The sequence below is a fragment of the Pithys albifrons genome, chromosome 14 (genome assembly GCF_047495875.1).
Source record: "Pithys albifrons albifrons isolate INPA30051 chromosome 14, PitAlb_v1, whole genome shotgun sequence".
Classification (NCBI taxonomy): domain Eukaryota; kingdom Metazoa; phylum Chordata; class Aves; order Passeriformes; family Thamnophilidae; genus Pithys; species Pithys albifrons.
Window position 1 is genome coordinate 2,510,326 of NC_092471.1, and position 14,906 is coordinate 2,525,231.

General features: G+C 46.8%; 1 protein-coding gene across 1 annotated transcript in view; it reads left to right on the forward strand.

Annotated features, from left to right (window-relative positions):
- Window positions 1-14,906, forward strand: part of LOC139678559 (connector enhancer of kinase suppressor of ras 2-like) — a 150,676-nt gene that overhangs the window by 109,421 nt on the left and 26,349 nt on the right. Inside the window, exons 15-17 of the mRNA XM_071569454.1 lie at window positions 9,254-9,302; window positions 11,410-11,585; window positions 13,626-13,699. Coding sequence (XP_071425555.1) covers window positions 9,254-9,302; window positions 11,410-11,585; window positions 13,626-13,699 — 299 coding nt within the window. The remainder of the gene's footprint in view (window positions 1-9,253; window positions 9,303-11,409; window positions 11,586-13,625; window positions 13,700-14,906) is intronic.

Genomic DNA, 14,906 nt, shown 5'->3' on the forward strand with positions numbered 1-14,906 from the left:
TAAGGAAAGGTCCTGACAACAGGGCCAGCTTTGAGCAAACATGGTGGAAAGAATGGTCAGGGGTTGAATGGGGGAGGTTTAGGATGTTGAATGTGTGAGTTTCAGGACTTTTAAGGTGTGAGTACCAGCTTTGCTACTCACCTTGGCTGGGCTGTTTCAGCTGGAGCAATGAGCAGAACAAGGGACAGGCTGGCATTTAACGTGGCACCAGGAGGAAGTGAAGCTCCTTGTTAAATCTGTACCATCTTGATTATTGTGGATGGTAAAATTCCTGGTTCTCCTGGGGGTCTGGGAAAGCTCTGAACAGCAGGAATCTTACAGGAGGAAGGTGGTTGTGGGGGTCTGCAGGGAAATGTGTGTGCCCTGCTCTGAGTGGGGCAAGCAGGGCATGAACGTGACTCCTGAGGGGCGTTAATGCCACTGGGGGGGTCCTCAGTCCCCTCCAAGCTCGGGGGTTCTCACTGGGCTGGCTTGGCCACTGGAGGGTGGGCACAGCAGCCCCCCTGCCTGCACATCTGGGTGTGCAGCTGTGCCCTGTGCCCACACAGCCCCCCTGCCTGCACATCTGGGTGTGCAGCTGTGCCCTGTGCCCACACAGCCCTGCCTGCACATCTGGGTGTGCAGCTGTGCCCACACAGCCCTGCCTGCACATCTGGCTGTGCCCCGTGCCCACACAGCCCCCCTGCCTGCACATCTGGGTGTGCAGCTGTGCCCTGTGCCCACACAGCCCCCCTGCCTGCACATCTGGGCATGCAGCTGTGCCCACACAGCCCTGCCTGCACATCTGGCTGTGCCCCGTGCCCACACAGCCCCCCTGCCTGCACATCTGGGTGTGCAGCTGTGCCCTGTGCCCACACAGCCCCCCTGCCTGCACATCTGGGTGTGCAGCTGTGCCCTGTGCCCACACAGCCCCCCCGCCTGCACATCTGGGCGTGCAGCTGTGCCCACACAGCCCCCCTGCCTGCACATCTGGCTGTGCCCTGTGCCCACACAGCCCTGCCTGCACATCTGGCTGTGCAGCTGTGCCCTGAGCCAGCTGTGCCCTGAGCCAGCTGTGCCCTGAGCCAGCTGTGCCCAGACACTCCCGCGGGGGCACCAAGAGCAACCTGGCTGTGCCTCCCATGTGGTGGTTCAGAGGGTGCAATCAAAGGGTCTGCAAGTGCAGGTTTGTGCATTTAGAAGCAAATACACGTTAATTTTAAAACATATTTTCTTTTTTTATTTTTTTGGAACTTCGATTTTCGTAAATTGAATTTTTCAGCTGTGGGAAAATGTCTCTGTCAGAAAGTTGGGTTTAAAGCAACATAAACAGTCTGGAGTTGTTACCTGGGATCCTGAACCAGTTACTTTAAGAAGGCACATTCATTTCCAGACCTCAGAGGGGGAATTGGTGTAGGAGATGGAGTTCTGTAAATCTGGGTACCAATGGCACAAAAGAAACTCTTGGTGACAGTTTGCCCTTCTGATACTCCATATTGTAGCATTTATCTTTTACACCCAGACTCCCTTTCAAATGCCAACACTTTTGCAAAAATTGACATTCTGATAAATTTTCTTTCTTTAAAGAGCTCTGCTCAGAGTTGTACAGGAGTTAAACTACTTTATAAGTGCAGGTGCAAATGGTTTCCAACATGATCTTCATTTTAAAGTCACATTTAGCTAGAAATTGAAATAAATGTTCCATTTCCTTTGCCTTCGAGTCACAGAATGACTGTGGTTTACCCCTGTGACTTGTTTCACTCAGAGACTGATGTGCTGAGAGCACCAAGGAAGTTACTCTGTGCTTGTGCTTAATTCTATTTATTTTCCTCCTACAGAGAGCAGGGGACACGGTCACTGGAGATCCTGAAAGGTAAAGCCTCTGTTATTCTGCAGTTAAATATCCTCCCAACAGAGCTGGGAATTGCACTGACTGGTTTACTTTTTGGAGCCTCCTTGCAGTGTTTGAGCCCTGAATTTTCAGGGTTCAGAGATCTCAGCATTAATTTAATTATTAAATGTCAGACCTTTCATTTGCTGCCACCTGATACAAACATAGATTGCAAAGGTTGGAAAAACACTTGAGCTAAAAGTTTATAAAATATTACTAGAAGGGGTAATTACACTTCTGCAAAGCAGTAGATGTTTTTCTTTTTCACTTTTGAAATGTAGTGTCTCAGACTCCCTCTGAGGATGAAAAGCTCAGTGTGTGTCTAATGTGATTCTTGAAACCAACAGGCAGAATTTTCAGGGAACACCCACATGCTAATTCAGCCTGTACAAAATTACAGGTTATACTTGTGGCTCATATTTGATAAATAATAAGAATGGGGTGTTTACTTTGGCCTTTGGATCTGAATTGAATCAATTAATTCAAGGGGAGAAAACAGTGATTTGTCTTTGGTTCCTCTGGCGATGTCTGTTCATGTTCACGTTGCACCCAACAAATCACATTGAAATAATAAGTTTGAATTTTGGTATCATCCTACATTCTGAGTAAGATTAATTGGAAGGGGTTCACTTGGTACTTTTTTACAATTTTTCACCCTGTGTGTGGCCTAAACTTATTTCAGGGGCTGGACTGTGCACTGAACATCCAATAATCAGCCAATAATCCAAGAATCATCCACAATGGGGGGATTTGTGCAGGAATGGGGAGGATTTTTGTAGGAATTTGGGAGGTTTGTGCAGGAATGGGGGGTGGGGGTGCAGGAATGGGGGGGTTGTGCAGGAATGGGGGAGTTTGTGCAGGTATAGGGGGGTTTGTGCAGGAATTGGGGGGATTTTTGCAGAAATGAGGGGATTTGTGCACGAATGGGGAGGATTTTTGCAGGTATTGGGGGGATTGGTACAGGAATGGGGGGATTTGTGCAGGAATGGGGAGGTTTGTGCAGGAATGGGGGGGATTTTTGTAGGAATGGGGGGGATTTGTACAGGAATGGGGGGGTTTGTGCAGGAATGGGGGGGTTTGTGCAGGAATAGGGGGGGTGTGCAGGAATGGGGGGGTTGTGCAGGAATGGGGGGATTTGTACAGGAATGGGGGGGATTTGTACAGGAATGGGGGAATTTGTACAGGAATGGGGGGGGTTTGTGCAGGAATTGGGGGGGTTTGTACAGGAACTGGGGGGGTTTGTGCAGGAATGGGGGGGTTTGTGCAGGAATGGGGGGGTTTGTGCAGGAATGGGGGGGTTTGTGCAGGAATTGGGGGGGTTTGTACAGGAACTGGGGGGATTTTTGCAGCAGGTCCAACAGAGCCCCCCTGAGTGTTTGGTTTCCCCTCCCACCCTGCTCAGCCCACCCTGGGTGGGGCAGGGACAGTGCCAGGCTCAGCCTCTTCTGCAGCACCAACTGCATTTCACTTTTTCTCTCTTGCCCCTGATTTTTCACAACTTGCTGCTTTATGTAAATCTGAATTGTTTCCTGTTCTCAGCTTCTGCTGTCCTGCCCTTCCCTCCCAGTTGCTTCTCCCTCTTTCCTTTTGTCCCCATCCCTCTGGCCATGCCCTCCTTCCTCTCTGACTTTCTGCCTCAGAAAGAACCCACAGACATTTCTGTGCACTCAGGGAAGAGCAGCAAAGGAATTCTTTTCTCCAAAGGGATTTTGTTCTTCCCAGAGCAAAGGGTGTCTGACCATTCCAAGGGGGCTGCCCATGCCCAGTTTGGCAGGGCCATCCCAGCCCAGATGGACCATCCCTGGTGGGCAGGACACAGCTCTCCACAGGACATCTGCCAAGAGAGACTTTCCAGGGACATATGACTTGATGAAATTCTGGCAAACTTTCACAGCAAAAGGCTCTTCTTTTATAGAATCACTTTCCCTTTCCTCATCCTTCTCCCACATATATCACATTTCAGGCCCAAGACATGATCATATTATATTTTTCAATATGGTGACAAATATTTTCAGGGGCAGAATTATGTCTTCTTCCCCCTAATAACCTTCTTTTAAGTGATTTAAACAGATTAAACCAATATAAATCAAATTTCCAGATATTTATCCCATAGAGGTAGGAAGGGAATCTTCCAGCTGGCACCAAACATTCTTTCTCCTTCCCTCAATCAGGACTTTGCACTTGTATCACTAAATTGAGCTGCATTTCTGTGGGCAGGGCAGTTTAGCTCCTCTCAGGCATTTGCAAGTCCCTTTGGGAAATTCAGTCTTCCCCATCTTTGGGGCATCCCTGTAGTTCACAGTTCTTAGCAAGAAAACTAAAATTATTCCTTCTTCAGCATTATAGTTCTCCTTTCAGTATAATGTCCTTTTAATACTAAATGAGGTGCTTTAAGCCACTCATCAAACCTGTTCATAATTTTCACACTGATACCAGTTTTTAAATTCTCTAAGAGGAAATTTTCTGTAAACACACCAAGCTTTATCTCCAGCCTCTTCCTGGTCCCCAGCTCTGATGCTCAGCCACTGTTCTGCCTCTCAGAAGCTGCTGCTCTGCAGACCCTGCAGAACCCAAACCACAGCCTGGGGTGGTTTCCTGCACACCGAGATCTCTCACCAAGTTCTTCTGGTAAATGATGTGGGGAGGTTGTGACTCCCCTTCTGAGCAGGTGTCGTGATTTAGGAGGTGGAATCTGCAGGGGGAGGTGGAATCTGCAGGGGGAGGTGGAACCCCTGAGTGTGGGAGTGTTCTGAGCTTCCAGGAAGGCAAGTGGAGCTCCTGGAGCAGCAGCCCCTTTGCTCTCCTGCTCACCGGGAGCCTCTGCCTGGTGGTGTCTCACAGACAGAAGGGGTGATGGGCACAGGATGTGAGGGCTCTGCTGCAGCTTCTCACCCCACACCCAGCTCTGTGCCTGGCAGGGCTCTTGGGCTCTTTGCTCTTCATTGACTTCAGGAGGATGTTTTTGCTGGTACCAGCAAACCCTGACCCCTTCCACAAGAGCCATCCCTCTGGACATGCCCTTCCCCTGTGACATCCCCTCCTCTGGGACATCCCCTGGGGGGGCAGAGCTCCCCACTCTGCCCCCAGCCAGGCCTGCAGGGCAGGGACAGGCAGAGAAACTGCACCATTCACCCCCTGCACAGCAGTTCTTGGAGTGTTGGCACTTGGTTTCCATGGGAAAGGGCTGCTCAAGGTCTTTTCATAACACATTTAGTCTTTGTAAAGGAGGCTTAAGGATTGTTTTAATCACACAATGGAGTGCAGATGGTTGAAAACTGCTCTCAAGTGAAAAAATTGAGCTTGTTGTACATCTGACCATGTCTGGTCCTATTTCTGACCTGACCTCCTGGCCAAGCCTTCAGCAGCCTCAGGGCAGGTGTCTCCTACAGCCAATAAAACTGGACTGAGACTTTCTAAATGCATTCTTGGGGTTGCATTGCTCAGGCTGTGTGTTGGCTGAGAGGGACTGTGCAATATTTAAGTGTTGCTTCCCAAATGGGTCAAACCAGGATCAAAGGAACAGCCCAGAAATCAGGAGGAAATGCCCAGCAGGTCTGAGGGGCCTTTATGGAATTCTCTTGGGCAGGAAAAATGGGGCATTAATGACAAAATGTACCTTGCAGAGCTTTGGGCATCTGTCCATTCCTCTCCCAGATGTTTTAGGCTGAACTCATTCAGTTTTTGATTGTTTCTTTCAATCCTTGCCATCCACAGGCAGCTCCCAATGTCCAAATCTTGCCAAGTAACTGCTATGAATTTCATTCCAGTGTTTTATATCCCATCTTTCCACTGCAGCCTGGAAATTTCTTTGCCTCAGGACTGATAGATGTTTATAACTCAGAGTGCAATAGTTGTTTCTATTGGTACATTATTGAATTCCTCCCAACAATGGAAACCATCAAGTGAGAAAATGCCATTTCCTGTCTTGCTGACTTAAGACAATTATTATTGTGACCAGCAGAATTTAGGAATGTGTTAAAAATGCCCACAATCCTTTTATTCCTTTTTTAATTTTGCCCCTGAGTTGCTTTCCCTTGTCTGCATTTCATTTCTATTTATATGACATGTGCAAAACCATCCCCAGTTCTGAGGCTTTCCCACTCCTCCTTCTCCCTCCCCTTGAACCCACGAGGGGACATTCTGTGTCTGAGGATTTCTGTGCCAGATGAGGCAGATCTGCCCCTGATTCAGTGTCCTGGTGCCATCCATGGCCAACATGTTTGCCCTGAACCTGGAGAGGTTCTGGTGGTGCTGCCCTGCCTTGTTCTGCAGTCCCCAGAGAGCCCCAGGACAAAGCTCAGACACATTTTTACATTTTAAAATGTACAGTTTTTGTCTCCTGTAGCAAAGTGTTCTGGCAGTCTCAGCTGCAGATGTTGGATATGTTTGGACATGCACAGTGTGTGTGTTTGCATTACATTTCAGATTATGCTTTTGTTTCCTGTGGCTCTTTGACATCTTTCTTCTCTCTGTCCCAGATATGCAAGTTCTGCCATCGACCATCCAGGGAGCACATCCATGAGGAAGGTAAAGATTTAGGAATGCACTTTAAAGAAGCAAAAAAAATCCTCCACTGTTCAATTCATTGTCATATTTTTAATCAATTTTGACTTAGCACTTTTTTCACTGATCAGGGTGGATGGGACTTGGAACAACCTGGACTGTGAAGGTGTCCCTGTCCATGGCAGGGCATGGAACTGGAGGAGCTTTAAAGTCCTTTCCAACACAACGTTCATGTGGTTTTCTTTTAAAACTCCAAACATTCAGCCTGGTGGAGGAACAAGGAACCAGTTCTGCTTTTCTGGGTGTTTCTGTGGCAGTGCTTCCTCTGATTCTATTGAGATCCCATTAATTGCCTTCATGTGGCACAGGATCAGTGTCCCCCTTGGTGCCCCCTGGGCTGGGCTGGGCTGGCAGGGGGTGCCTGCTGTGCCATCCCACCCCAGGGATGGGTTAGAGCTGAGCATGGCACCACTGGCAGCCCCAGGGAGCAATCCCATCCCTTCTGTCTCCCACCCATCCCCTCTGTCTCCCACCCATCCCCTCTGTCTCCCACCCATCCCCTCTGTCTCCCACCCATCCCCTCTGTCTCTCACCCATCCCCTCTGTCTCCCACCCATCCCCTCTGTCTCCCACCCATCCCCTCTGTCTCCCACCCATCCCCTCTGTCTCCCACCCATCCCCTCTGTCTCCCACCCACCCCCTCTGTCTCCCACCCATCCCCTCTGTCTCCCACCCATCCCCTCTGTCTCCCACCCATCCCCTCTGTCTCCCACCCATCCCCTCTGTCTCCCACCCACCCCCTCTGTCTCCCACCCATCCCCTCTGTCTCCCACCCATCCCCTCTGTCTCCCACCCATCCCCTCTGTCTCCCACCCATCCCCTCTGTCTCCCACCCATCCCCTCTGCCTCCCACCCATCCCCTCTGCCTCCCACCCATCCCCTCTGTCTCCCACCCATCCCCTCTGCCTCCCACAGCAACTGGAGCCCCTCAGAGCTGCAAGTTCTGACTCTTGCAGTGTTTGCCCCCAGGTTAATGATGTAGTGGCTCCTTTACCTTTTGGAATATGGAGCTTGAATTTATCTATTAGTGGTGCTCATTAACTCCTGATTCCCAAGGAACTGCAAACCTTCCCCTTTCTCTAGTTTTCTTCCTTTGATTATGTTATATATGAGCAGAAACAAAACAGAGTAAGACTAATTAACTTAGCTTGTTAAAAGAACTAATATTTTCAGCTCTCCTTGATGAATTGTGCTTGTATTTTCATCATTTTTCAAAGTTTTTATTAAAAGATGCCCCCCAGTTTCTGGTGAGTACCTGCTGTGTATCTCCCATTTGTGTGGCAGTTCCTTAAATTTAATCCCACATGAAAACTGGACTTTCATTCTGGGATTTTATCCCTTCACTCTCCTTTTTCAGCCTAAATTGTGAAAAAATCCAGTGATGTGTTTTTCAGATTAATGCCCTTTTAAGGAAAGAGGGGCCCTGAACAGCTTGTTCTGGAGACAAGTGGGTGTCCCCCACACCCTGAGGTGCTGCTGGGATGGAAACCCAGCCATGAACCCCCAGAGCTGCTGGGATGGAAACCCAGCCATGAACCCCCAGAGCTGCTGGGATGGAAACCCAGCCATGAACCCCCAGAGGTGCTGGGATGGACACACAGCCATGAACCCCCAGAGCTGCTGGGATGGAAACAGCAACAAACCCCCAGAGCTGCTGGGATGGAAACCCAGCCATGAACCCCCAGAGCTGCTGGGATGGGCACACAGCCATGAACCCCCAGAGCTGCTGGGATGGACACACAGCCATGAACCCCCAGAGCTGCTGGGATGGACACACAGCCATGAACCCCCAGAGCTGCTGGGATGGACACACAGCCATGAACCCCCAGAGGTGCTGGGATGGAAACACAGCCATGGACCCCCAGAGGTGCTGGGATGGAAACAGCAACAAACCCCCAGTGCTGCTGGGGAGGTTTTTGCTTTTAATACTTTCTCACAGACTTCTGTTTTCCCATTTTCTGGCTGTATTTTCCTCCATCTCCTCCAGCACAGGAGCAACATTAACCTTTGTCTCCTCCAGTGCTCAGGAAGTGCTGATTTCTGCCAAGTGTTCCAAGCTGTGACCTGGTTAAATCACACAAGGGTTACCAACAGGTCTGTAAATGTCCAACCCTCCTCTGCTCCTGTTTCAAATAAAACCTGCTCTCTCCAAGAGCTGGAGTCTTGTTTCCAGCTGTTTATTTTCCAGCATTTACAGATTTGAGGTGACTCCTTACCAGTTTTTGAGCACTGACCCTGGTTTTAGAAGGTTTAAATAATGAGATGCTTTGGGGTTTTCTTCAGGACCTGGAACAGTTTTCTGATGCAGCCACAAGAGAAGGAAAGGATTAGTTTTGTTTTCCTCAGAGTTATTCTGTTGACCTCCCAACCCAACACACTTAATTGTTTTTTTGTGGCTGTAAACAATTAAAGAACGTGACTTCAAGATGTCATTGAGCTTTGCACATTTAACTGCCTAATGTTTGGGGTGGATGTTTCTTTTTGAATTGGTATTTTGATGACTATTTTATCAATACTTACAAAACCCCTCAAATATCAGTCATTCATTAGGCCATTCATGGAGTTTATGTCCTTAATTTTCAAACTACTGCATCACTATTCATGCAAAATATCCTTAATTGTAATAAATACTTTTAAAAACTGGATTTTAATTTGCAGAAGGGGCACAGTGTTGTTTTCTTTATGACACTTATAACAGTAGGAAGAGAAAATGCCAGAAAGGAGATCTGGGATAACCAACCCCAGGCCAGCCCTGGGGATGGAACAGGTTTTTTCTGCTGCTTTCTGGTGTCTCATCATTCCTTTCTTTTTGCCTTGCAGTCATTCCACTACACCTCCCTCAGGGTAAAGAGCAGGAAATGGTCCAAAGGTAAGTGATTTCAGAGCTCCAAATTCCTTCCCTGATAAAACCCTGAATGCCAAAGTGCAGCTCAATTCAAGTGTTTTTAATGTGACAGTAAACCCACCACAGTTAAATACTGAATTAAAATGCCAAATCCACGTGTTGTGGGGTGTAATTTTGCTTGGCTGGGTGGCTCCAGTTCCCCTGACTTAGGAAGAAAACAGGGAGTACTTGTATATTTTGACATTTCCTTCTTTATTCACAGCCCATTTGAGACTTAAACCAATAAACATTAGAGCCTAATGAATTCATATGGAAATATGTGGCTTTTTTATTCTATTTCTTTCCTTAGTCTTCTTAAAATGTTCCTTTTATTGCACTACATGTTTTTAACATCTCTGACCCTGCCCAGGATGTCGCTCCAGAATAAGCAAATTGTTGAGCCCTTTGTTGTGGAGTGTTGCAGAACAAAGGACTGTGTTTTGCTGCCCTCTGAATTTCTTTCCTCTTTCTCAGCTGTAGCAAAAATGTCATTCTTGTATCTTTAAACTTGATTTTTCACAGAAAAAAATGTCTAATATGTTCAGGAAATTTCCTACACAGTTTGGCCCACCATTTTTTTCAGGAAGAAATGATACCATAATTATTATATGATGCCATAATTATTATATGATACCATAATTATTATATGATGCCATAATTATTATATGATGCCACAATTATTACATAACCCCTGGGTTTATAATATTTACAAATTCTAGGCCTTTCAATGAGGATTTATTGAAATAAAAACAAGGCAAAAACCTTTTCCTGGTGCTGTGCCTTTAACAAGATGCTGTAAAGTTCAAATACTGTTGTTTAATTCAGGATAAAAGATATGTAAGATTGTGCATTGTTATGGAAGTAACAATCTTCCTTTTTAATTGACTTTAAAAATATGATTAAAAAATCCCAGAATTTGACAGGCCTTCTGCTGCTCAAAGGAGTAGGAGAAGATAAATGGGGAAAAGTTGTGTTTGCATCTGTGTGCAGATTGTGAGGTTAAATAAACCCAGTTTTACTGTGGAATGAGGCTGTTCCTCTTCACCAGCCCCAAGTGCAGCCCTGAGAGGTATGAACTGCAGAGACCCAACAAAGCCCTGCAGGACCCAGACCCTTTTGAGTTCATGGTCACTCTGGAGCCCCAAGTGCAGAGCAAGGGGGTCCTGTCCTGGATCAAACATAGCGTGGCCAGCAAGCCCAGGGCAGTGACCCTTCCCCTGGACTCTGCCTTGGGGAGGCCACACCTTGAGTGTTGTGTTCAGTTCTGGGCCCCTCAGTTCAGGAAAGAGATTGAGGGGCTGGAGCGGGGCCAGAGAAGAGCAACGAGGCTGGAGAAGGGACTGGATGTGGCACTGAGTGTCCTCTTAAACACCTCCAGGGACAGAGAAGCCACCATGTCTTGATCCAACCAGCAGGTTGGATCCAACCACAGAGTGCCCTGGGCTGGTGATCACAGTGGGGTTGGATCAAGGGTTGGATTTGATAATCTGAGGTCTCTTCCAACCCAAGTGAGAAGAGAAGAGCAACGAGGCTGGAGAAGGGACTGGAGCACAAGTGCTGTGGGGAGAGGCTGAGGGAGCTGGGGGTGTTTAGCCTGGAGAAGAGGAGGCTCAGAGGTGACCTCAGCACTGTCTGGAACTCCCTGAAGGGAAGTTCTGGCCAGGTGGGGGTTGGTCTCTTCTCCCAGGCACTCAGCAATAGGACAAGGGGGCACGATGGGCTCAAGCTCTGCCAGGGGAAATTGAAGTTGGAGATGAGAAAGAAATTCTTTGCAGAGAGAGTGCTCAGGCATTGGAATGGGCTGCCCAGAGAGGGGGTGGATTCCCCATCCCTGGAGGTTTTTCAACTGAGCTTGGCCGTGGCACTGAGTGCCATGATCTGGTAAAGGGACTGGAGTTGGACCAAGGGTTGGACTTGATGATCTCAGAGGTCTTTTCCAACCCAATCCATTCTGTGATTCTATGGTGGAATTTGGGACCTGTGCAGTCCATGTCCTCTCCCTGGGCCTGGGGAGGGTTTGCTGGGAGGTTTGGGCTGAATCCCATCACAGGCAGAGCTGTGTTGGTGTGAGCAGATCTCTCTGTGCTCCCAGGGAGTTCCCTGTCCAGCGTGAGCAGGAGGCGCATCTCCTGCAAGGACCTGGGCCACGGCGACTGCGAGGGCTGGCTCTGGAAGAAGAAGGATGCCAAGGGTTATTTCACACAGAAGTGGAAAAAATACTGGTTCATCCTCAAGGATTCCTCCTTGTACTGGTACACAAACCAGAATGTGAGTACTGGAGAAAGGGAAAATGAAACCTCAGGTTTTCTGGAGTTGGACCAAGGGTTGGACTTGATGATCTCAGAGGTCTTTTTCAACCCAATCCATTCTATGATTCTAATTCTTTTGTCCCAGGTCTGTTTTCACTGTGTGGTCAGATATGTCACTAAGTGCCACCTCCTGTGCAGCTCTGGGTCACTCCAGCTGCAAATATTTCAATTGACATTGTCTTTTAAAGCCTCCAAGTCCATGTTCAAGCTTAATAAACCAGCAGCTGTTCCTGTTTCCTCTGAAAGAAATGAATGTCAGTGGTTAATCCCTCCAGAGAGTCTTCCTTTGGACCAGCACTGCTCCCACTGAGCCCTGCTCAGGTTCAGAGGGTGAGGGATGTGTGAAGTGGAGTGTGTGCAAAGTGCACTTGTGTTGGTCAGGCATTGTGGGAGGCAGAGGTGAAAATCTGGGTTTGTAGAGCTCTTGATCTAAAAGTTATTTTTATAAAGGTGTTCCTCTTGCTTTTTCCTGAATTAGTCTGGACCCTGCAGTTCCTCCTGTGCAAAATGCTGCTCTTGGTGCAAAGTTACTGCAAACCTTTGGTACAATCTGCAGAAATGAGGGGAAATAGGAGGGGGGTGGGTTTCTGCAATTTTTTTTGCCATGATTACCCTCAGTTCTGGAGTGTTTTTCTGCAGTTTTAGTGGCAGGATTGCCCTCAGTTCTGGAGTGTTTCTGCAGGTTTACTGCCATGATTGCCCCCAGTTTTTTTTGGGGGAGGGGGGTGTTGCAGTTTTATTGCCATGATTACCCTCAGTTTTGGGGTGGGTTTCTTTTCAGTTTTCTTGCCATGATTGCCCTCAGTTTTGGGGTGTTTTTTTCAGTTTTATTGGCAGGATTGCCCTCAGTTCTGGGGTGTTTTTCTGCAGTTTTATTGCCATGATTGCCCCCAGTTTTGGAGTGTTTTTTTGCAGCTTTATTGCCATTATTGCCCTCAGTTCTGGAGTGTTTCTGCAGGTTTATTGGAATGATTGTCCTCAGTTTTGGGGTGTTTTTCTGCAGCTTTATTGGAATGATTGTCCTCAGTTTTGGGGTGGTTTTTTTCAGTTTTATTGCCATGATTGCCCTCAGTTTTGGGGTGTTTTTTTCAGTTTTATTGGCAGGATTGCCCTCAGTTCTGGGGTGTTTTTCTGCAGTTTTATTGCCATGATTGCCCCCAGTTTTGGAGTGGTTTTTTGCAGTTTTATTGCCATGATTGCCCTCAGTCCTGGGGTATTTTTCTGCAGCTTTATTGCCATTATTGCCCTCAGTTCTGGGGTATTTTTCTGTAGCTTTATTGCCATTATTGCCCTCAGTTCTGGAGTGTTTCTGCAGGTTTATTGGCATGATTGTCCTCAGTTTTGGGGTGTTTTTCTGCAGTTTTATTGCCATTATTGCCCTCAGTTCTGGGGTGTTTTTCTGCAGTTTTATTGCCATTATTGCCCTCAGTCCTGGGGTATTTTTCTGCAGCTTTATTGCCATTATTGCCCTCAGTTCTGGGGTATTTTTCTGCAGCTTTATTGCCATTATTGCCCTCAGTTCTGGGGTATTTTTCTGTAGCTTTATTGCCATTATTGCCCTCAGTTCTGGGGTGTTTTTCTGCAGTTTTCTTGCCATGATTGCCCCCAGTTTTGGTGTTCCTGGTGCCAGCTGTGCCTCTGAAGGGAGGTGTCCCCCAAAACCCTGCAAAGCACAGACACAGCACAGAGAAACTGAGACTTCTCCTCTGCTGAGGCCTTAAAAAGCAATTTTAGGTGCTGTGTTGGTGCTGAAGGATTCCTGTGATCTGCAGCAAGGGGGGATTAGGATGGCTGAGCCTCCTTTGAGCAACTTCATAGTCACTTCAGAAAAAATATTGCATTAAATACATTTCAGCATGAAAACAGTATAGGGAAAATATGGTCATTATTTTATTTGCCTGGGGGGGTTGTTCTTCATATAAAACCCAAACAGCTGCTGCTGCTTTCTCTCTCCTTTGATTCCACGTTGTTGTTCATCATTTTCCCTTGTCTTTGGCAGGATGAGAAGGCAGAAGGATTCATTAGTTTACCCGAGTTCAGGATAGACAGAGCAATTGAGTGCAGACGAAAACAGTGAGTACATTGTGTGTGCATTGTGTTTATAAACCAAAGGGTCCCCTCACAAAGTTATTGTACATAGTGACAAACATTTGCAAAGTCCAGAGAAGAAAGTTACTCAGAAAACTTTGAAATCCCTAAATAATGCACCATAGATCCCCCTAAGCTTTAGTATTTCTCTTTATTACAAAAGATATAATGTGATAGAAACTTCATAAACTGGATCCCAGGGATTTGAATAACTCTTTGCTCAGCTTGCCAGTTACAACCTCAGTGAAATAAGTAAAGCAAAGAACAAGGAAACTTTAGCCAAGAGAGACAAGGAAACTTTAGCCAAGAGAGACAAGGAAACTTTAGCCAAGAGAGAAAACTTTCTCAGCTTCAGAATGTCCACGCTGATAAGAATCAATTGTGCCATAAACAATTCCCCGAGGAAACAGCATCAAAAATACCCTAGCAAGGGATGGTAAATATAATCTTAATTTTCTCCTTTATGGAGGAAGCTTTACATGCCCAATATTGTGTTGCTCTCAGCTGCTAAAATATTTAAATTCCATATGCAAAATGAGCACTGCATTATTGTTTCTGTGCAAATTGCAACTTGTACATTCTGCTCCCAATAAAAGACACACGAGAAGCTTTTCCATAATTAAGGCATATTTAATAACAGACACTCCCTGGCAGTCGCTTCCAAGCAGTGTTGGGATTGGAATTAAGAGGTTTCACAGAACAATTCCAATGCTTTAAGACTTTGCTGATGTCCTCAATTATTTGCATTTGTTTTCTTTATGCTTTCCTACTTTTAACTAAGCCTCCTGGATTCCTGGTGTGCTTTTCCAATGACTGAATGCAATTTTGGTCTGAGGAACACAAATCCTACACATGTACAGTGAGAATATTGCAGATTTGAATTGCAACAGAGTCTGCTCATCAGAAAACCAAACCTCCTCCCTGCCTGTTCTTGTCTGCAGATATTATTCTATTATTCCTGTGTCTGAGAAGTACAAGACAGTGCAATTTATGCTCCTGTTCCTCCTTTCAGCTGAGGGTATCACTGCAGAAATTACACAGGAACTGAGCACTAGAAATACCTCAGAGCAATGAGTAGATATTAATAATGATATTGAACAAAAATCCGGGCAAAATGATCCCCTTTTGTGAGACTACAAAGCACTGAACAGATTTCGGTGAATTAACAAGATCAAACAGAAGGTCATCACTG